The sequence below is a fragment of the Phocoena phocoena genome, chromosome 8 (genome assembly GCF_963924675.1).
Source record: "Phocoena phocoena chromosome 8, mPhoPho1.1, whole genome shotgun sequence".
In the NCBI taxonomy this organism is placed as follows: Eukaryota; Metazoa; Chordata; class Mammalia; order Artiodactyla; family Phocoenidae; genus Phocoena; species Phocoena phocoena.
This window is the reverse complement of record NC_089226.1, coordinates 58,966,930-58,987,514: the sequence shown is the minus strand read 5'-3', so window position 1 is coordinate 58,987,514 and position 20,585 is coordinate 58,966,930. Positions and strand designations below refer to the sequence as shown.

General features: G+C 54.6%; 1 protein-coding gene across 1 annotated transcript in view; it reads left to right on the top strand.

The window, feature by feature from the left end:
• ARHGEF17 (Rho guanine nucleotide exchange factor 17) overlaps nt 1–19,588 on the top strand; it is a 56,149-nt gene extending 36,561 nt beyond the window's left edge. The window contains exons 2-21 of the mRNA XM_065882268.1: nt 797–874; nt 6,860–7,042; nt 9,463–9,579; nt 9,796–9,888; nt 10,108–10,284; nt 10,584–10,634; nt 10,884–10,993; nt 11,099–11,184; nt 12,834–12,952; nt 13,316–13,529; nt 14,070–14,143; nt 14,696–14,895; nt 15,074–15,372; nt 15,870–16,119; nt 16,411–16,497; nt 16,820–16,887; nt 17,133–17,281; nt 18,161–18,335; nt 18,451–18,720; nt 19,392–19,588. Of these exons, the coding sequence (XP_065738340.1) occupies nt 797–874; nt 6,860–7,042; nt 9,463–9,579; nt 9,796–9,888; nt 10,108–10,284; nt 10,584–10,634; nt 10,884–10,993; nt 11,099–11,184; nt 12,834–12,952; nt 13,316–13,529; nt 14,070–14,143; nt 14,696–14,895; nt 15,074–15,372; nt 15,870–16,119; nt 16,411–16,497; nt 16,820–16,887; nt 17,133–17,281; nt 18,161–18,335; nt 18,451–18,720; nt 19,392–19,588 (2,997 nt within the window). The remainder of the gene's footprint in view (nt 1–796; nt 875–6,859; nt 7,043–9,462; nt 9,580–9,795; nt 9,889–10,107; nt 10,285–10,583; nt 10,635–10,883; nt 10,994–11,098; nt 11,185–12,833; nt 12,953–13,315; nt 13,530–14,069; nt 14,144–14,695; nt 14,896–15,073; nt 15,373–15,869; nt 16,120–16,410; nt 16,498–16,819; nt 16,888–17,132; nt 17,282–18,160; nt 18,336–18,450; nt 18,721–19,391) is intronic.
• Nucleotides 19,589–20,585: the final 997 nt, after the last annotated feature.

The window sequence follows — 20,585 nt, the reverse complement described above, 5'->3', positions numbered from 1 at the left end:
CTTAGGGACTCCATAATGCAGATCCTCAGAGCCTCAGCATGGAGGTGTTGATGCCTGGATCTCCTTTTCCTCATCCTTAAAATGGGAAGAATAATCACATATACCTCCCAGAGTGGTCGAAAGGGTGAAATAATGCACACTGCTGAGAAGAGTGGCTGGTGTGGAGTAAGTCTCAGGTAGCCTCTTTTACTGAGTGAACTGGGATCCAGGCTTGTCTGAGAGTGGCTGAGCCCTGCCCGCACCTTGCTTCATGACATTCAGCACTGACTTTACCTCTCTGGGCCACCTTTTCTTCATATGTAGCAGGAGGTGACATTTTTGACTTTCTGGAATGGTGTGAAGCCCAAGGTAGGGACTGACCCCACAGTGCTGAGCCTGAAGGTGGGGTTTTCAGAGTTGGCAGCTGGAGTGGGGGGTGGCCTGGAGGCATTGACTTTCACAGATGTGAGAAGTTATTGGGTTTTTTTGAGTTATTTTCAGGAGCCCAACAGGGGAGCCAAGAAGTAAACAGGAGATCTCCAGATCGGCCAGTAGCTGTGGGGATGGGAGCAGAGGGGCAAGCGTTGAGGGGCACAGTCCGGGGAGGCAGGCATTTGAGTTGCAGGAGGAGGCACTGCCTGCAGGGGGAGCACATGAGCACAGACCTGCAGAGTGGGGGTCCAGGGTGCTTTGCGGGGAGGACAGGCCTTGAAGACCGGGGAGAGGGCATGGATGGGCTCTCTGGGCCCGTGTGACTGAAGGTGGTGGGCGTGAGAGGAACAAGGCACTGCTCATCCTCTGCCTTCTGTCCCCCCAGGACATGCGGAAGCATGTGACCATGACCCTGCTGGACACAGAGCAGTCGTATGTGGAGTCACTGCGCACCCTGATGCAGGTGAGGCTTGAGGCTGCCCTGGCCTGGGTCCCTGAGAGCAACCATTCTGAGTCTAGGTGGCTGTCAGACATGTGGGAACAAACCCATTTTGTGGACAGGGGACTGAAGTTAGAGAGGAATGACCCTGGGGCATCCCATTCCTCCATGGGAGGAAGCCCCCTCCAGGGCAGGAGAGAATGCGGGAGGGGCCTTAATGCTGGTGTGACCGGGGCACCCCAGGGCAGATGCTCCCTCCTCCTACCGTCCTTCCACCCACCTTGGCAGCCCTGGGTCTGAGCTTGGATCTGTGAATCCCCTCTGGTTCCCCACCCCCTGCCTTCACTTTATTCATTGACTGGAAAAATATTGGTTGAATGGAATTAAATGTTAGCACCTGCTTTGTGCCAGGCCCTGTTCCAGGTGCAGGACACACAGGGATGAATAAGAGATAAGCCTCTGCCACAGGAGCTGACAGTCCTGCTGGGGACATAGTTGAGTATATGGGCTCTCAAGGCATCAGGGGGGCGCCGGGGAGGTGTGGGGTCAGGGAATTTTCCCTGGAGGAGGTGCTGGCTTCCTCCTACCCTGCCTCTCAACAGCAGGAACAGCATGTGCAAAGTCGAGTAAGGAGAGGCCTGGCACTTTCAGGGGTCCATGTGGCCGGCACAGAGCACAAAGGGTCAGTCCTGTGGTGACACTGAGGGAGCCAGCAGAGCTCACGTGGTGGGGACCCTCGATCCCAGGAGGAGGGTTTGGACTCTACCAAGCGCCCTGGAGACTACCAAGAGGCTTTGAGCAGGGGTGATGTGTAGCCTCCCTCATGCTTTACAAAATCTGTCTGACTGCTGGGAAGAGGGGTAGCAGAAGAGGAGGCCAAGGCCACTGAGGTCAGGCAAGGGAGGAGAAGCCACGACCGGGCCAGAGGCTGCAGGGAGGGAGAGTTGGGGACAGACATTTAGGAAGTGGACTGGTCAGGCCAGGCATGGTAACTGGTTGGCTGTGTGGGGCAAGGTGGGGAAGCCCGGGGTGATGCCTGGGCTCTGGCCTGGGCGATGAAGGCACTAGAGGAGCGCTACCTAGAACAGGTGGGGCAAGAGGGTGAGTTCAGGTTCAGATGCGTGGGTCTGGGAAAGCGCAGGATCTGGGATGGACTTGTGGGTCTGGGGCCCAGGATAGAAAGCATGGGTCTGTGCTGAAGTGGGGCCTGGCAGTCATAGTTGAGGACAGGTTTGTCAAGCCGCCTGGGCAGAGCGAGAGCAAAGGGTGGAAGGGAGAACCCTGGAAACATTCAGAGTGTTCATTCATTCACTGCACAAATCCGCAACGAGCGCCTTCTGCGTAGCAGGCAGCGTTCTCTGGGGGGTTCAGCAGTGAGCGTGAGGGGTAAGGTCCTGTCTCCTGGAGCTCACAGTCTGTGGCAGAGACTGACAGTAACCAGGCAGACCATGCATGAGGACAAATGGTGATGCAAAAGTGCACGGAGAGTATACTTAGTGTATTTTTCAACCTTAAAAAGGAAGGAAATTCTGACACATGCTACAACAAGTTCTTTGACATTATGCTAAGTGAACTAAGCCAGTCACAAAAGGACAAATACTGAATGATTCCACTTACATGGGGTACCTAGAATGGCCAAATTCATAAAGACAGAAAGTAGAATGGGGTTGCCAGTGGCGGGGGGAAGGGGAAATGGGGAGTTGGTGTTTAATGGGTACAGAGTTTCAGTTGGGGAAGATGAAAAAAAGTTCTGGAGATGAATGGTGGTGATGGTTCCATAACATGAATTTTCTTTCTTTCCTTTCTTTCTTCTTTTTTTTTCTCTCTCTCTCTTTCCTGTGTTGGGTCTTTGTTGCTGTGTAGGCTTTCTCTAGTTGCGGCGAGCGGGGGCTACTCTTCGTTGCGGTGCACGGGCTTCTCATTGTGGTGGCTTCTCTTGTTGCGGAGCACGGGCTCTAGGCCCACGGGGTTCAGTAGCTGTGGCACACAGGCTCAGTAGTTGTGGCACATGGGCTTAGTTGCTCTGTGGCATGTGGAATCTTCCTGGGCCAGGTCTCAAACCCGTGTCCCTTGCATTGGCAGGCGGATTCTTAACCACTGTGCCACCAGGGAAATCCCGACATGAATGTACTTTAATGTGGGCATACTGAACTGTTCACTTAAAAATGTTTAAAATGGCAAATTTTATGCTATGTATATTTTACCACAAAAATACGTTGCTTTTATGCGTATATATTTTTTAAATGCATAGAGAGATGAGAACACAGACTGGGGGTCTGCCCTGGTGTCGGGGGCCAGAGAGTGTTGGGTGTTTAGCTGAGACCTGAAGGGTGGGTAGGAGCTAAGTAAAGGGAGAGCCCGGAGGGAGTTGTTCCAGGCGGAGAGCACCGCGGGAACAATGGCTGGGAGGCCGGAGGAAACCTAGAGTAGCTAGGGATGGGGAGGTGGCCAGTGTGGCTGCTGGGCAAGGAGCTGGCCTTTACTGTGAGTACAAGGAAGTCACAGGAGGGCCATAACTGGAATTCCATCTTTAAGAGGTGCCCCTGCCTGCCAGGCAGGAGTAGACATGCAGGGGTCTGAGGGGTCCTTTGTCGTCCCCTAGGTGGGAGTCAAAGGCATGGGAGTCAGACAGTCCAGGGATTGAGTCACTTGCCTCCCTTCTGGGTGATGCTAGCCTGATCACCTCACCCCTCTGAGCCTCCGTGTTTTTGTCTGCAAGATGTAACTAATCATCCCCTTCTCTCAGCGCGAAGATTAAAAGGTGATGGGGCTGGGCGTGCCTCTCTACCTCCGAGTCTCCAGGCTGCAGGGCTGCACACGTGGAGGCTTGCAGGGCCTGCGGGTGGAAGATCTAAGGGAGGATGGTGCTGAGGACACCAGACTGAGAGTTGGGTGGGGAAGGGTGGAGGTGAGCCAAGACAGTGTCAGCTGAAGCCAGCTGTCACTCGAGGCAGCCCTGGTGTGTTGGAGGGACTGAGGTCCAGCCCAGGGGTGCAGAGCACAGCTCTGGAGCCAGGCCCCCAGTGTTCAAACTTGGCACTACCTCTTGACCAGCCATGTGACCTGGAACAAGTTACATATCCAGTCTCTTGCCTCTGTTTCCTTGTCTGTTGAGTGGGAATAATAATAGTACATGTCTCAGGTGCAGATTATGAGATGCGTGAATAACTTAGCATACTGCCTGCATACATGCATGTGTGTGTGAGTGTGTGTATGTAAAATCGCCTTTAATCCTTGTATTAACCTTGTGAGGCAGATATTATAATGCTCTTCTTCATCTGAGGAAATGAAGGCTCAAAGAGGTTAAGAAACCTGCCCAGGGTCATCCATCTATTAAGTGGTAACAGACTGTTAAGTCTCTTTGGGCTGCTGTAATAAAAATTCCCTAGACTGGGTGGCTTAAACAAATTGAAATTTATTTCTCATAGTTTTGGAGGCTGGGAAGTCCAAGGTCAAAGTGCTGGCAGATTCATTGCTGGTGAGGACTAGCTTCCTGGTCTATGGACGGCTGTCTTTTCACTGTGTCTTCTTCCATGGTGAAAGGGCTGAAGGAGCACTCTGGAGCCTCTTTTAAAGGGCGCAAATCCCATTCACAAGAGCTTGACTGTCATGACCTTCTTACCTCCCAAAGGCCCCACCTCCAAATAACCACCGCATCAGGGATTAGGTTTCAACATACGAATTTTGGGGGGACACATTCAGACCGTAGCAAGTAGTACTAAGAGCTGACATTTATTGAGTGCTTAATATGTGTGTGTTACATAAGTTAATTCATATGAACCTCACTATAAACCCCCATTTTACAGATGATAAAACTAAGCACAGAGAAGTAAGGCAACTTGCTCAGGTTCACAGAGCTAGGAAGTGCCATAGCCTGGGTTGAATCCCTGTCAGTCTCACTCTGCGGTGCTCCCTAAGCATAGGTGATATTCAAACTGAGATTGGACTCTACAGCCCCGGTGTTCCCTTCGCAGTGACCGCTGCCACCCAAATTGATTGGTATTGTTCCTGCAGACCAGGAGTTTAAAATGACGAAAGAAGTTAAATGCCAAGGTTAACAGCCAGAAAGAGGTGGGATTTGAACCTAGGTCCCAAGGCTGCACCCATTCCTCAGTGTCACCCTCAACCTTGGAGTCTTTCTTCAACTCGCACTTCCTAGCTAACAACCCCTCTTTCCCTGACCAACCCCTTGTCTTATTTCCCACTGCACTTACTACCTTCTGATATACTGTGTGATAATTTTGTTATTTATGGTGCTTATTTTCCACCTCCTTCCACTAAATTGTCAACTGCACAAGCACAGGGACTTTTGTTTGCCCACAGATGCAGCCTGCGCTTAGAAGGCTGGACACAGAGTAGTTGCTCAACGCGTATGTGGTGAGTGAATGCAGGTGCTGGCTCCTAGCAGGTTCTGCATCGGGTTCCCAGTCACTGTTTATTCTTTCCTGCCACTGTGTGCAGGCTTCTGTGTGAGGCGCTGGGACCTGGAAGTGAGCGGTTTAGCTCCTGCTGCTTGGGCAACAGACCTTGGCACAGATCCGGCCCGGGTTCAGACTAGCCTAGGAGCTGTGAGAGGGAGGCCGCCTGTCTCCTCACCAACCTTTTCAGAATCCCAAATCAGGCGAGAGGATACGGTTGAGCTTTACTTTCTCAAGCTTGTTTTACAACAAGCTAGGTTTTTTAAATGTTTGATATAAATTTTTTTGCAGCATCCCGTATACTTTTTCAAACCGCCTTGTTTCTTTGGCTTGTAGTTACAGTTTAGGCCAGTAGAGGGCGACATCTAAATGAGACAGCAGCCACTGAGCAGGGCTATTCATGCTCAGGAAACGCCATTGAATGCAGATTTGAGGTGAAAAATGGGAGATTTAGTCACTGATTGACCAGAAGATCTGAAGACTGTGAAAACAGTGTTCAGATAGTGTCAACTAAGCCTTCAGTAACTTTCCATATGCCCCCCCACACACACACACCCCCCGCTTTATTTTCCCCACAGCAATTAACGCCTTTTAATTTACCACAGAACTTCCACATGTAGTCAATTCTAAGACACATTCTTCACATTTTACCATCTCTGAAATTCAGGTTCATTCTATAATTGATGGCCTATAATAACTTAATTGGCAGCAAATTTTTCTGAGATAAATAAGATTAATGATGCATCTAAAATGGATAACTAATAAGAATCTGCTGTGTAAAAAATTTTAATTTTAAAAAAAGTCAGTTACATAGGACCATGTATTGTCTGATTTCATTTATATGAACCACCCAGAAAAGGCAAATCCATAGAGAAAGTAGATTAGTGGTTGCCAAGGGCTGGAAGGGTTGTAGGGAGTGGGGAGTGAGTGACTGTTAATGGGGATGGGATTTCTTTTGGGAAGATAATGAAAATGTTCTAAAATTGATTGTGGTGATAGTTGCATAACTGCGAACATACTAAAAACCATTGCATTGTATATTCTAAAAGAGTGACTTGTGTGGAGTGTGAATTATAGTTCAATAAAATTGTTTTTCAAAAAAAAAGATCAATGATACATCTTAAATTTGATGAAATGTGGTTTTATTTATTTATTTTATTCGTGTGTTTAATCTGACTAGATTGTATGCTCTATCAGGGCAGGGATTTTGATCTTTCTTGTTCACTGCTGTCTCCCAGTTCTTAGAACAGTGCCTGGCACATAGTGAGTGCTCAAAAAAATAATTGCTGAATTAATGTGTGGGGTCTCCCAGGAGCCCAGTCTTCATGCTTCCCTCACTCCAAGCTCATGCATCCAACAGATCTTTCCCAAGACCCCTCACCCCCATCCTGTGCCAGGCCCTGGGCGGCAGAGTGAGGGGCATAGGAATAGATCTTCCCATCTCCCTCCCAGAGCTCCGAGTCTAATGAGGGAGATCCGGGAGGCAGGGCCAGTGAGCTGCAGGCCCAGTTGATTTTGTGTGTGCCTATTGCTGGTGGGTTGGGGTGCCATCTCTCTGAGGGAACCTGTACTGACCCTGTGGGTCCCCCAGGGCTATATGCAGCCACTGAAGCAGCCAGAGAACTCCTTGCTATGTGACCCGTCGCTGGTGGATGAGATTTTTGACCAGATCCCGGAGCTCCTGGCGCACCATGAACAGTTCCTGGAGCAAGTGCGGCACTGCGTGCAGACCTGGCATGCCCAGCAGAAGGTGGGAGACCTCCTTGTCCAGTCGGTGAGTGGCCCTGCTGTCTACTGCTATAGCCCCCACAAGCTCTGGCCTCTCCTAGGAGGGGCTGGGTGCTGCCATGGACCCCTCCACCCCTCCTGGAGACTGACTCTGATCCCTGATCCAACCCCAGAACTTGACCAGACACTGGTAGTGACCCCAGATCCTGGATTGACCTGAACCTGGACACTGCCCAACCCTAGAGCTTGGCTGGACTCTGGCATGGATCCCAACCCCAACCAGGCACTGACCCTGACCTTGGACCCAATCCCAGTTGCTGGCACTGACCTGACCCTACTCCTGACCCTGAGCTGCCACTGACCGTGACCCAGACCTCAAATGGATGTTCTTACTGACCTCAACCCCTACCTTAACTTGAATGTAAACAGTTGCCCTGATCCTGACCCTGGACTCGGGCTTGATGTTGACACTGGCCTAGTCTTCTAGCTCTTTTCTCTATCAGGCATTTTAATAATTATGGCTATTTGGCACTTATTATGTGCTAGGCATTCTAAATACATTGTACATATCAACAGCACTAAGGAGAAAGGTATGATTATTCCCAAGTTTAAAGTTGATGACTCTGGGAATTCCCTGGCAGTCCAGTGGTTAGGACTCTACACTTTCACTGCCTAGGGCCCAGGTTTGATCCCTAGTCGGGGAAGTAAGATCCTGCAAGCTCTGCGGGGCATGGCCAAAGAAAACCCACAAAAGACAAACAAACAAAAAATAAAGTTTATGACTCTGCCATGTAGAGAGAGAAAAAGTAACCTGATCAAAGTCAGTTAGTAAGTGGTGGAGGATTCACCCCCAAGAAACCTGGTTCCAGCACCCACACTCTACCCTACCCCGTCTGCCCTTTCACCACGGACAGGACTTCCTTCTGCCTGTGAGTTTTTCAAGATCCTACAATAGTGATTGGGACCTTAGGAAAGGTGTTGGCTTCAGAGTTCAAAAAGGACTGCAAAAGCAAAACTAATGAACATTCATTCAACTAAATGTTTGTAAAACATAACAAGCCATTTTCTTTAATTGTTAAATTTAGTATTCATTTACATGAATTTAATTCCATTTGAAAAAACTTCAGTTACATTTTGTTATTTTGCCAGAATTCCCAAAAAAGCATGATGATGGATGAGAAATCCTTGCGAAACACAAACTGAATGTTTACTCAGAGCCAAATAATTCAAAAGTAAAATTGTAAAACTCCTTCCAAAAAATTCTACGAGCAAAAAAACACCTTATCTATTTTTATGTGATATGGGTGTGTTTGCATGTGTTTGTGATGTGGTGGGGTGGACCTTGGGCCTAAGAAGGTCCCTGCTGACCTGCAAATCGATGTGACGAGAACCTTGGCCCAGTGGTGGTAGGACCCCAGCTTGAGTGCTGACATCTCCAGCCCATCACAACCCTCACTGTCACTGGGTTCATCCCCCTGCCTGGACCTTGATGCTGACCAAGGACAGCAGTGGAAGTCCGTGCTGACGGAGGGCTCAGCATAGGGTACCCTGTCCCAGGATCGGGGGCGGGGTGGTTTGAGGGGCTGTCTTCCTCCCTGAGCTGCTTCAGCCTCTGCTCTGCGGCACATCTGGGGTAGGGGAACACGTGGCCTCTATAACCTAGAACCATGGATTTGGAGGCCCAGAGGGGGCCAGAAACAGCACCACAGGTCACCTGGTGCATCCATGGTGCAGCTGAGACGGGAACTGGGGTGCCGGAACTTGCAGCCAGGGCTTCTGACCGAGAATATCCACATTTAGCCCAGCCATCAGCCAGCCAGCAGGTATTAGCCACCCGGCAGTGTGTGCCAGCCCTGAGCAGGGCTTTACTAGGAGGGATGGGAGCACCTGTCTCCTTGGAGAGGGAAGACTTGTCTTGGGGGATCAGGGAGGCCAGAGGCCAGGTATAGTTCCAGGCAGAGCCCTTGTCAGGGCAGGGAGTACTTCCTGGAGGTGGCAGAACTGGAGCTCAGCCTTAGGGTGGGTGAGATTTGGATGCGGGGAAGGACCTTCCTGGTGGAGGGAATTACATGAGCAAAAGCCACGCAGCGGGAAAGAGCCTGTGTCACTCAGAGGAGGGAGACCTGGCTGGTTGGACTTGGTGGTGTTGGAGACCAGAGGATGGCAAAGCCCAGTCAGAAGAGAGAGAACCTGGTCTGTGCTCACAGAACATATCCAGGCACACATATGTACACGTGCGTATGAACACACACAGATAAGGAACGTGTGTGCATGCCCACGCTTAATCACACAGCCACACATATGACATGTACACATGACACAGGAGCACATGCCCAATCCCTTAGAGACCATATCATTTCCAGATGGAGAGAAAAGATGTTGGCTCGCGAATCAGTGGAAACCAGGACAGGGTGAGGTGGGGTAGGGGACACCTTGAGGGTCCCCAACCTGCCTCTTCACCCACAGTTCTCCAAGGATGTCCTGGTCAACATCTACTCTGCCTATGTCGATAACTTTCTCAATGCAAAGGACGCCGTGCGTGTGGCTAAGGAGGCGAGGCCTGCCTTTCTCAAGTTCCTGGAGGTACTGGGGCTGGGCAGGGGGGTGGAGGCCACCCTCTGTGGGCCAGCTTTGGGGGCCCCAGGAGCCCCCAGCCTGGGCACCAGAGCCCTACCCTGTAGGTCATCGTCTGCCCTCGGGCTGAGCTGGAGGGGCTTGCTGGGGACCTGTCCCAGGACATTTCCATCTTTGCATGTCATTCCTCACTTGGGTGCCCATCCACCCTGTTTTGGGTTTCAGCAAAGCATGCGTGAGAACAAGGAGAAGCAGGCACTGTCCGACCTCATGATCAAGCCCGTGCAGCGGATCCCACGCTATGAGCTTCTGGTGAAGGTGGGCATGGGGCTGGGTGGGCAGGTGGGCAAAGCCTGGAGGCATGTGGGGATGCAGGGGGCTCTGTGGCCCCCACTTGGTGGAGACACAGGGGTCAGGTAGGAAAGGAAGTCCTCTCTGGAGTCTACCCCCAGTCCCTCCTCTTCCAGCAGTCACTGTGGGGCCCCAGGGCCTGACAGGGGCAGCTAAGCAGAGGTCTGGTGCCCACTCCCACCCCAGGACCTCCTGAAGCACACGCCTGAGGACCACCCGGACCACCCGCTCCTGCTGGATGCGCAGCGCAGCATCAAGCAGGTGGCTGAACGCATCAACAAGGGCGTGCGGAGTGCCGAGGAGGCAGAGCGTCACGCCCGTGTGCTGCAGGAGATCGAGGCCCACATCGAGGGCATGGAGGATGTGAGTGCCGCCCTCCCCACTCCACCCATGCCTGGTTCCAGCCTGGAACTGTGGCCATGTCCACATCCATAGCAGCGTCTGCAGTGTGTTTGTGTCCATCTCTGTCTACATCTGTGTCCTCTCCCGTGTCTGTTTCTGGCCACATATCCCATGGCCTGACAACACAGCATCAAGAGGGTGGACAAGATGTTGCTTCCACTGACCTGGCCCGTGGAGCGGGGCCACGGGGTCACCGGGGTCTGGGGAGGGGAGGGAGTCATAATGAGCCTTCAAGATCCCTTGTCCCTCCTGCCCCACAGCTCCAGGCCCCTCTGCGGCGGTTCCTGAGGCAGGAGATGGTCATTGAAGTGGTAAGAAGTGTCCCATTATCTGCCCACCTGTCGCTACCTCCCTGCTTTCTCCACACTTCTGCTCACAGCTTCTGCCCACTGGCCTCCTGCTCTTCCACCCCAGCAGGAGCCCTGGGTCACGTCCCAACTCTGCCTCTGCCTCTGGGCATGCAGGGGAGCCCTCCCCCCTCCCTGGGCCTGGCTGTCCCCTTGGGCACGGTGGGCAGGAGGGTGGGCCTCTGGGCCTGAATCCTGCGTCGGTCCCCACAGAAGGCAGTCGGTGGCAAGAAGGACCGATCCCTCTTCCTGTTCACGGACCTCATCGTCTGCACCACCCTGAAGCGGAAGTCAGGCTCCCTGCGGCGCAGCTCCATGAGCCTGTGAGTGGCCAGGATATGGTTGGGGAGCTCGGGCAGCGGGAGCGGTTGTCCCTCCGTGGGCCCACTCCCCAGCCCTGGCCAGAGCACCCCCTCGGCTCCCCACAGGTACACGGCAGCCAGCGTCATTGACACGGCCAGCAAGTACAAGCTGCTATGGAAGCTGCCACTGGAAGACGCAGACATCATCAAAGGTGGGGCTGGCTCAGGCCTGCCCGGGGTTCTGGGCTTTGGGGGTCTTCCTCTGAGAAACCTGCCTGGAGGGTTTGCGCTGTGGTCAGGTTGGCTGGCTATCTATCTGCTTTTCTGCTTTCTGGCCTCACTTTCCCATCCTGTCCAAGGGGGCTGACGTGCGGGATCCAGTTTGTGCCCTGCAGAGCTGGACCAGCGCCTGTCCGTGCAGACCACCTTCTGATTGGGCAGGGGCCTGCCATGGGCTAGCAGGTGGACTAGGCTGCGGTGGTGCAGGGAGCGCAGACATACCTGTAGCCTTGATTCAGTGCACAAGCGCACTTAGGCGCCTCATGGTAGATGGTGGCGCACTGTTCTGGGCCACCAGTTTTTTGCCTGGGGAACAGACTCACTCAAGTCAGTCCAGTCAAAAGGCTGGTTGGAATGAGCCTTTTGTTTGGGGCTGAGACTGTTGGGAGCTGAGGCAGTGGCTTCAAAGAACGGCTCCTCCGGCTGTGTGTGTCCGTCCCTCCCCCCTCCTCCCCCACTCCCCTCTGGGCCGGTTCTCACTGCTGTCAGCTTTCTCTGCCTCCTCCGAACTCCTGTGATCCATCATGGCTTTTTCTGCACTGTGGCCTTTCTCACTCAGCTGTTAGCCCCAGCTGCTCCAGGATGCGCAGTTCATCTTCCTGAGTGGGGTGGTGGTTCTGGGATGGTGGTGAAGGACCTCTGGACCGGCAGGCAGGTCAGGCCCAGACTCTGTCCCTGAGCTCACTTGAGGTGGCCCTCGGGGTGAGGGAGAGGCTCACTCAGCCCCTAGGTGAACCCAGGCCTGCCCCACACAGGCCTCTATGTAGGAAGACAAACTGATTATGGGTCCAGCTCATCTCTTCTCACCAGAGAACAGGCCGGTGGAGAAAATGACTAACTTTAGGTTAGGTGTCCACACCTGGTCCAGTCAGCTGTGGCCAGAGAGGGCCAGGGTCATAGGGAAGAAAGCGTGGCTGCCCAGGTGGGGGAGGGTTCTGGGGGAACAGTTTCCCCTCAGAAGGAGCAGGAGATATCCTCAGCCCTGGCTTGTCTAATACACTCCGCTGCTGTCTACTCAGCCCATTGGTGGGCCACTGGTCCAGGGCGTTTGCCCCCAGCCAGGCCTGTAGGGCCAGCTACTTGGCAGTGGTCAGGTACGGGACAGGACCAGAGGATCTAGGTCGTCAGCTCATTGCTCCCTCCTGTGTGGGGGAATTGAGTCCCTGGTCAGCAAATTTGACTGCCGGAGGCTCTGCCTGCCCAGCTGACTCCCCTGTGGGAGGCTGTACCACCCAACACTCCAGTGTCAGCTGGAGACTGCATAACCTGCAGAGCCGTCTGCTGTTTATTCTTTGTGCTCTTCCAGGGAGTCCTCCAAGGGACCGACACCCTGTGCCAGGTGGCTGTGAATCAGGCCCAGTCCCCTGCTCTTGGGCCTGGAGGTTCTGTCCAAGCTGCCCATTAACTTTGGGGTTAATGTTAACCTGAGGTCTTGTGGTTTACAAGCTGTCAGTCAGGCTGTTCCCTGCACCCAACTGCAAGTTGTGAGGGGAGGGGTGGGGAGGGGAGGGGAGGAGTGTCTGTCCAAGCCTGACCTTGTCTGTGTCTGGATCTGCCCATGGCCTTCCTCTGTCCCCACTAGGGGCATCCCAAGCCGCCAATCGAGAGAACATCCAGAAAGCTATCAGCCGCCTGGACGAGGACCTGACCACCCTGGGCCAGATGAGCAAGCTCTCTGAGAGCCTCGGTTTCCCCCACCAGGTCTGCGCCTTCTGCCTGAGATTCCCTAACCCAGTCTGAAGGAGAAATAACAGCCTTGTCATTTGCCTGAGGGAGAGGACATCGCTGTCAGTTACCTGAGGGGCAAAATACAGCCTCACCCCATCTGAAGGAAGTCATGTGTTCCAGGCCTGAGGATGGAGACACAGCTCCATCCGCAGCTGAGGGAGGAGAGCGGGCCCATCATGTCTATGGGAGGGATCCAGGCTACCTCGTGGTCTCAGGGGGGAAACAGAGTCCCATTTTCTGTCTGAGGGAAAAGGCAGACCCCCAGTCCCATCCCCAGGGCAGGATCAGGCTGTGGGGAGAAGTGAGGCCCTGAAGCCTGGGCCCTCATCCCTGCAGAGCCTAGATGATGCACTACGGGACCTCTCGGCTGCCATGCACCGGGACTTGTCGGAGAAGCAGGCACTGTGCTATGCGCTTTCCTTCCCTCCTACCAAGCTGGAGCTGTGCACCGCAAGGCCCGAGGGCACCGACTCCTTCATCTTTGAGTTCCCTCACCCTGATGCCCGCCTTGGCTTCGAGCAGGCCTTTGATGAGGCCAAGAGGAAACTGGGTAAGCCAGGGCCCGGGCCAGTGCCCTCCTCCCAGAACCTCCAGGAAGTGGGCAGCACCTTGTAGTTGTCTGTGACATCAGGAGCCAGAAATCCCGAGACTGCTATGTCCTGTGTTCCAGTCCCTGCTGGTGGGAGGGTGGACTTAGACTTCTGCCTAGAAATATAGGACTTCCCCAGGACTTCCTCCTTGGCAGGGATTCTGTGGATAAGGTCAGCTTAGGGCAGGGGCCCTATTGCGGGAGTGGATGGCCGGGACCTCCCCCCCAGCACCCCCGCCCCCTCCACACACACACTGAGCAGGCCTGGATCAGGGAAAGCTGTTGATTGAGGTCCATAGAAAATCCTTAGAGACCTCTGGGTCTACCTCTTTCATTGTACAGATGGGAAAATTGAGAGCAAGGACAAGTAGGACATAACCCACAGTCACCTCATTCTCCCTGGAGAGACCCTGAGAGGCAGGAGAGGAAGGGAGACAGGCGAGGTCAGAACCAGGGTGAGGTGGGTGCTAAGTAGTGTCTGTCTGTCCATCTCCACTACAGCCTCCAGCAAAAGCTGTCTAGACCCTGAGTTCCTGAAGGCCATTCCCATCATGAAAACCCGCAGCGGCATGCAGGTGTGTGTATGCACCTGGGTAGGTGGGGGCATGTAGTCTAAGCCAGCCTGTGTTCGTGTGTTTTTGTTCTGTGTACAGCATCATGTACATGTCTTGAACATTGCAATGGCTCCCTATGTCTTTGTACAGCTCTCTGCACAAGCACATGGACAGTGCATGTGTGTCCCATGTATATGGGTACATTTGTGCATGTATGTATCTGTGCGTGTGAACAGAACTATATCGTTGATGTGAAAGTGTCATTTATGTGCTTGTATAAGTCTGCATACATATGGACAAAAATTACCATTTTTCGCATTTGTTACATACATGTATGTGTGATCATATTTGGAGTAGATACATGTGTACACACATGTATGAATATATGATGCCTATATCACAGAGGGATGTGTGCATTTGATGTGTAAAGAGTGTCACGTGTGCTGTATGTGTGCACGTGTGTGCATAGGGTGTGTTGAGAATCCAAACACACCCACGAGGGCCTGGAGAGCAGTGTGGAGTTGGCAGCAGTTCCTCCATTCATCTTCCCCTATCCTTTGGCGCTTTCCGCAGTTCTCATGCGCAGCCCCGACCCTGAGCAGCTGCCCAGAGCCCACGCCCGAGGTGTGGGTGTGCAACAGCGACGGCTACGTGGGCCAGGTGTGCCTGCTGAGCCTGCGCGCCGAGCCTGACGTGGAGGCCTGCATCGCCGTCTGCTCCGCCCGCATCCTCTGCATCGGGGCCGTGCCAGGCCTGCAGCGCCGGTGCCACAGGTGAGGTGCCGCCCGGCCGGGGCCTGGGGACTGGGTCCCCGCCCCCAACACACACAGCGGCTGCTCCGATGTGGTGTGGGCGTGTCCTGGGAATGTGGGCGGGGCCTGGAGGGCGTGCCGGCGACTGCGGCAGAGCCTGGCTACTAGCTGCCTCGTCCCCACCGCTTCGTCTCAGCAGGGAGCGGACTGCGTCTCTGAGGAACCCCCCAGAGACGGCACCCGAGCCCACCGGGCCGGAACTGGACGTCGAGGCGGCAGACGAGGAAGCGGCGACGCTGGCTGAGCCGGGGCCCCAGCCCTGCCTGCACATTTCCATTGCGGGCTCGGGCCTGGTGATGGCACCAGGCCCCCCAGAGGGTGACCCCCGCCCGGAGTTGGTGCCCTTTGACAGTGACTCTGACGATGAGTCTTCGCCCAGCCCCTCAGGGACCCTGCAGAGCCAGGCCAGCCGGTCCACCATCTCCTCTAGCTTTGGCAGTGAGTATCCAGCTGGGGCTGTCAGGCAGGGTGGACTGCCCAGAGCAGGGGGCAGCCCAGCTTTTAGTGATGGGTGAGTAGGGATGGGCATAGGCAAAGGCATGGAATCAAGCCTCAGGATGTTAGCACAGAGAGCACTGGGGGCAGCGGCTATGACACCAAGGATCCAGAGAGCATGGGATAGCCCGGCTGGATCCTGAGGACCAGTTGAGGAGGATGGAGTAGAAGGGGTGGAGTGCTTGGTCCCTCTGTCCGTGATGGTGGCTTGGAGGGGGCCAGGCTAGGATTAGGAGCCTGTAGCACGGAGCTGTCAGTCCGCAAGGTAACAAGGGCTGAGCTGATGCAGAGGTCTGGGGGTGTGGGGAGAACAATGGTGGGAGGCCCTGAGGCGGGGCATGGCCCAGAAGGGTGCATCGAGGGAAGATTAAGGCCTAGAAAGATACCAGGTCTTGGGCCTGGCAGAGGGGAATGGAGAAGGAGACCTTTGTCTTCCTCAGACGAGGAGGCCCCGAGCTCCAAGGAGGCCACAGCAGAGGCTACCAGTTCGGAGGAGGAGCAGGAGCCTGGCTTCCCACCACTGTCCGGCTCCTTCGGGCCTGCCAGTCCCTGCGGCACCAGCCCAATGGATGGGAGAGCCCTTCGCCGGTCCAGCCGTGGCTCCTTCACCCGTGGCAGCCTGGAGGACCTGCTGAGTGTTGAGCCTGAGGCCTACCAGAGCTCTGTGTGGCTGGGCACTGAGGATGGCTGGTAGGGACAGGGGAGGTGCCGGGGTCGCGGTGCCAGAACCTGAGGTCCCTGTTTTAGAACTTGTATGGTGTCCTGAAGCAGAAGTAGGAGGGTTTTGGTTCAGACCTCAAAGGCACTGTCAGCCGGGGCTGCCGGAGGGTCTGAAACCTACAGGGAGGCCGTGGGATTTGGGTACCTTGGGTGGGCACCTGCCAGGAGGAGATCCTGCTGGAGGCAAGTAGGCAAATAGGGGTGACTCCAGGGATTGGTACGCCCGAGCACTTGTCACAGGTACACACCACTGATCCACAGTGTCCACGTGTACCAGTCCTCTGACAGCATCCGTGATCGCAGGAACAGCTTGAAGCTCCAGCACTCGGCCTCTGTGACCTGCATCCTGTAAGGCCCCTGGATGGCTCTTCTGGTTCAGACCCTTCTCAGCTACACATGCAGACCTCCTTCTGCACCCCCGGGTCCCCTTCCCTACTGGCCCCTCCTTTCAGTGGCCAGAGACCTGCCCTAGGCTAACCGTGCCTCTCACACACCATGTCCTTGTGCAAGTCACTACCTCTTCTTAGACTCAGGTGCCCATCACCTAGAGAACAGGGGGTGGGAGGAGGTGGTCTCTCAGGAACCATAGCCATTCCATCTGCAATTCCCTGGGCCCAGGTGATCTCCTTCGGCTTCTTGAAACCCTTGATGACTCCTTTTCCTTGCCTAGGTATCTGAATAACCAGGTGTTTGTGTCTTTGGCCAATGGAGAGCTCGTGGTCTACCAAAGAGAAGTAGGTGAGTGCCCACCCCTCCCCCACCCCCCTGGAGCCCCTTTGCTGGTATTGGATTTCCCTCTTGAGCAAGCTGGGGCCTTGGGGCCACAAGTCTACAGGTGTGACTTTGGGTAACTCCAGGTCTTCTTTGGGCTTTGGTATCCTCATTGATAAATGAGGTTATCAGCACCTTATTTCAGGGAAGGGTGAGGCTCAATGCAATACTAGATTGAATTTGCTGTTCTTTTTACCCCACTTCCACCCCAGGCCATTTCTGGGACCCCCAGAACTTCAAATCGGTGACCCTGGGTGCTCAGGGGAGCCCCATCACCAAGATGGTGTCTGTGGGTGGGCGGCTGTGGTGTGGCTGCCAGAACCGAGTCCTTGTCCTGAGTCCTGACACACTGCAGCTGGAGGTATTGGGGATGGCTGTGGGGTTGGGGAATTGGTGCTTGGGGTGAGCCAGGCCCACGAGAGAGGAGATGGGACCACGAGGCCATAAAAAAGCATCCGGCTGAGAGGTCAGGGCTTTCCCCTGACCCCTGTATGAATCTGGGCCAGCCCCTGTCCTTCTCAAATCCTTATTTCCTTTCTAGCTGATGAGGGCTGCAGTAAGCGCCCCATGTACGTTGGAATTCTTTATTCCTCCTCCCTGCACCCAACCCCATTTCTCAAGCCAGGCATTGGCGTCTTTGGGGGGTGGACAAAGGTCCTTCCTGATGTCAGTATCCCTTAGCATTACTCTGGCCTTTAGTCCTGATTTGATTTATATATACATTAGAGATTGTCAGCCTGGTAGTATCCAGGGGTAACTATAGTTCCCTTGATTTCCCTTTCACTTACCCCGTCATTGGCTGGGCTGGGAGTGTAGAGGTGTAGAGCCGGGTTCAGGCCCAGGTTTGTGACTGACTTGCTGATGTTCTTGGGCAGGTTCCTTTCCCTTCTAGACTTCAGTTCCCTAGCTGTACAGGGTGAAGCCACTGATTGCTCTTAAAACTCTTCAAGATTTGAACTTCTCTGATCATTAACTCACTCAAATTTCATGGGGAAAAGGCACTTCCATTTTAATTCCTGAGGTTTCAGTGGGGAGGCTCCAGTGAAACCAAGGTTTGAAAGGTTAATCATCCAGACCAAGGAGCGAGGCTGCCTTTGCTGTCAATCCGGTGGGCTTTCTGGAGAGGTTTGGTGTGAGTTGTCAGGAGGGAGGGATGGGCACTGGTGAAGCACAAGGCAGGGAGGGGCCAGCGAAGGCAGGCCTGTCAGTCACCCATCTGCTCTCTACCCCCGCCCCCCAGCATACATTCTCCGTGGGGCAGGATTCCAGCCGCAGCGTGGCTTGCATGGTGGACTCCAGCCTGGGCGTGTGGGTGACACTGAAAGGTAGTGCCCATGTGTGTCTCTACCATCCAGACACCTTTGAGCAGCTGGCAGAGGTAGATGTCACACCTCCCGTGCACAGGATGCTGGCAGGTACTGACCTCAGTCTACCACCGCCCCTTCCCTTGGAGCCTTTCTGTCCCTGGTATTGAGGAGGCTGAGCCAGGGCCAGGACTCGGCCCCAGCGCTGGTCTGTCTCCCACCCCAGGCTCCGACGCCATCATCCGGCAGCACAAGGCTGCCTGCCTAAGGATCACAGCCCTGCTGGTGTGTGAAGAGCTGCTGTGGGTGGGCACCAGTGCCGGCGTCGTGCTCACCATGCCCACCTCGCCCAGTGCCGTCAGCTGCCCTCGGGCGCCTCTCAGCCCTGCTGGCCTAGGCCAGGGACACACTGGCCACGTCCGCTTCTTGGCCGCAGTCCAGCTTCCAGATGGCTTCAACCTGCTCTGCTCAACCCCACCACCTCCCCCAGACACAGGTGGGTCTACACATCCTACCCTAACCCAGGGACCTCGGCTTTGGGTTTAGGGCTCCGCACTGTTCTGCCAGAAGAAGGTTAAGAGGGAGGAAAAATGTAATACAGAGCTGGAAGTGGCATATATTACAGGAAATAGGCTATAGAAACCCCAAAATAAAATCTATTAGGATACTGTGTGTGTGTGTGTGTAAAATTCTGTCCAGAGAATGTCATGAGAACGAGGGAGTGAACTACAAGCTAAGAATTAGAATATGGCACAGGAAGGGATATATACAACAGGAAATAAAACAGGGCTGGAAATGATGTGTGGGGCAGGAAGTAGAGTCAGGAAGCGATGTGCAGAGCAGGAAATAGAAATAGAGTGGCAGATAGGAGAGGAAAGGGACCCTGAGGATAGAAAGTGAAACATATTAGGAAATATACATGAAGGAGGTCACAGTTAGCAAAGTCTTGTTTGGCAGGACAGGAAATCGTATTCGCAAGAGGTAGTAGCTGTGGCATCAGGAATCAGGGAAGCCTAGGTCAGGAGTTGTCTGGGTCCAGAGAAGACTTAAGTTGCCTAACTGGGAAAGGGCTGTTGGAAGTGGGAAATGAGTATGAAGAGAGCCAGGTTGAGGTGGTGCCACCCCCAGTCGCCTCCAGGCTAATGGATCCTCCCCTCTGCCCCCCAGGCCCCGAGAAGCTGCCCTCACTGGAGCATCGGGACTCCCCTCGGCACCGAGGCCCTGCCTCGGCCAGGCCTAAAATGCTGGTTATCAGTGGAGGCGACGGCTACGAGGACTTCCGACTCAGCAGTGGGGGCGGCAGCAGCAGTGAGACTGTGGGCCGAGACGACAGCACAAACCACCTCCTCCTATGGAGGGTGTGACCTTGTCCATGGTGGCCCAGGACTCGCCCGCCCACCTGCCCTCAGCCTGTTTGCCTCTTCTAAGCCCACAGGCAGACCCTGACCAGGAGTGTCTGACCAGGGCCGCGCCCCTGCCTGCACGGGCCGCCTCCCATCCTCGTGGAAGCATTCCTGACGGAGCACCTGTGGGCCAGCCGGGCCAGGGCCTTTCCCGGCCCTCTCTCTGGCTGCTCCGGGGCTCCCAGTCATGATGGGGGTGGGGAGGGGGGCACGTGGGCTGCCCAGGACCTCTGTCCCTGGAGCTTCTACCAAAGACACGGCCGGGCCTGGACCCCACAGGGCTGGGGAGGGCCATGTGCAATATTTGGAGGGTTTTCTGGGGGCAGTGGGAGGGCTAGGGGATGGAATCCTTTCCCATGTACAGTATTTATGTTTCTTTTTAGATGTGTATCTTCCCAAGCACTTATTTATGCAATGACCTGGGGCAGGGAGTGATGTGAGAAAATGACAGAAGAAGAAAAAAAAAAAACGCTATTCTTGCCCTAGGAACCACCCTGGGACCCTAACTAGCCTTCCTGGAGGGACCAGTCCCCCTATCATTATGTACGCACACACACACACTGCATGTTTGGGGCACTAAAACGCTGCCTCTTAACATACACTTTCCACGGCCTCGTCCTGACTGGGCTGCCCTCCAGTATCCAGAGAAAAGGGCCAAGTCCCCTCAGTCATCCAGAACAAGGTGATGACTACAGGAGGCAGTAACTCCCATCCCGGGGGTAGGGGGGGGCTTCCCCAGGCCTTGGCATTTCCTTGCTTGTTGGCAGTGCCTTAGTGGTTTCTGAATTTGGGAACACTGACTGGGCCTTGGCCAGGGCTCTCTCCTGGCCTGAGCAGGGAAAGGGCCCTCGCTCTCCTCACAGTTGCCCCCCAGCCCCTGTGTCTCATGCACTGGCACATATGGTCATCTTGGGAGGGTGGACCTAGGAGCCCCCTCATTCTGACCACTGACTCCCTC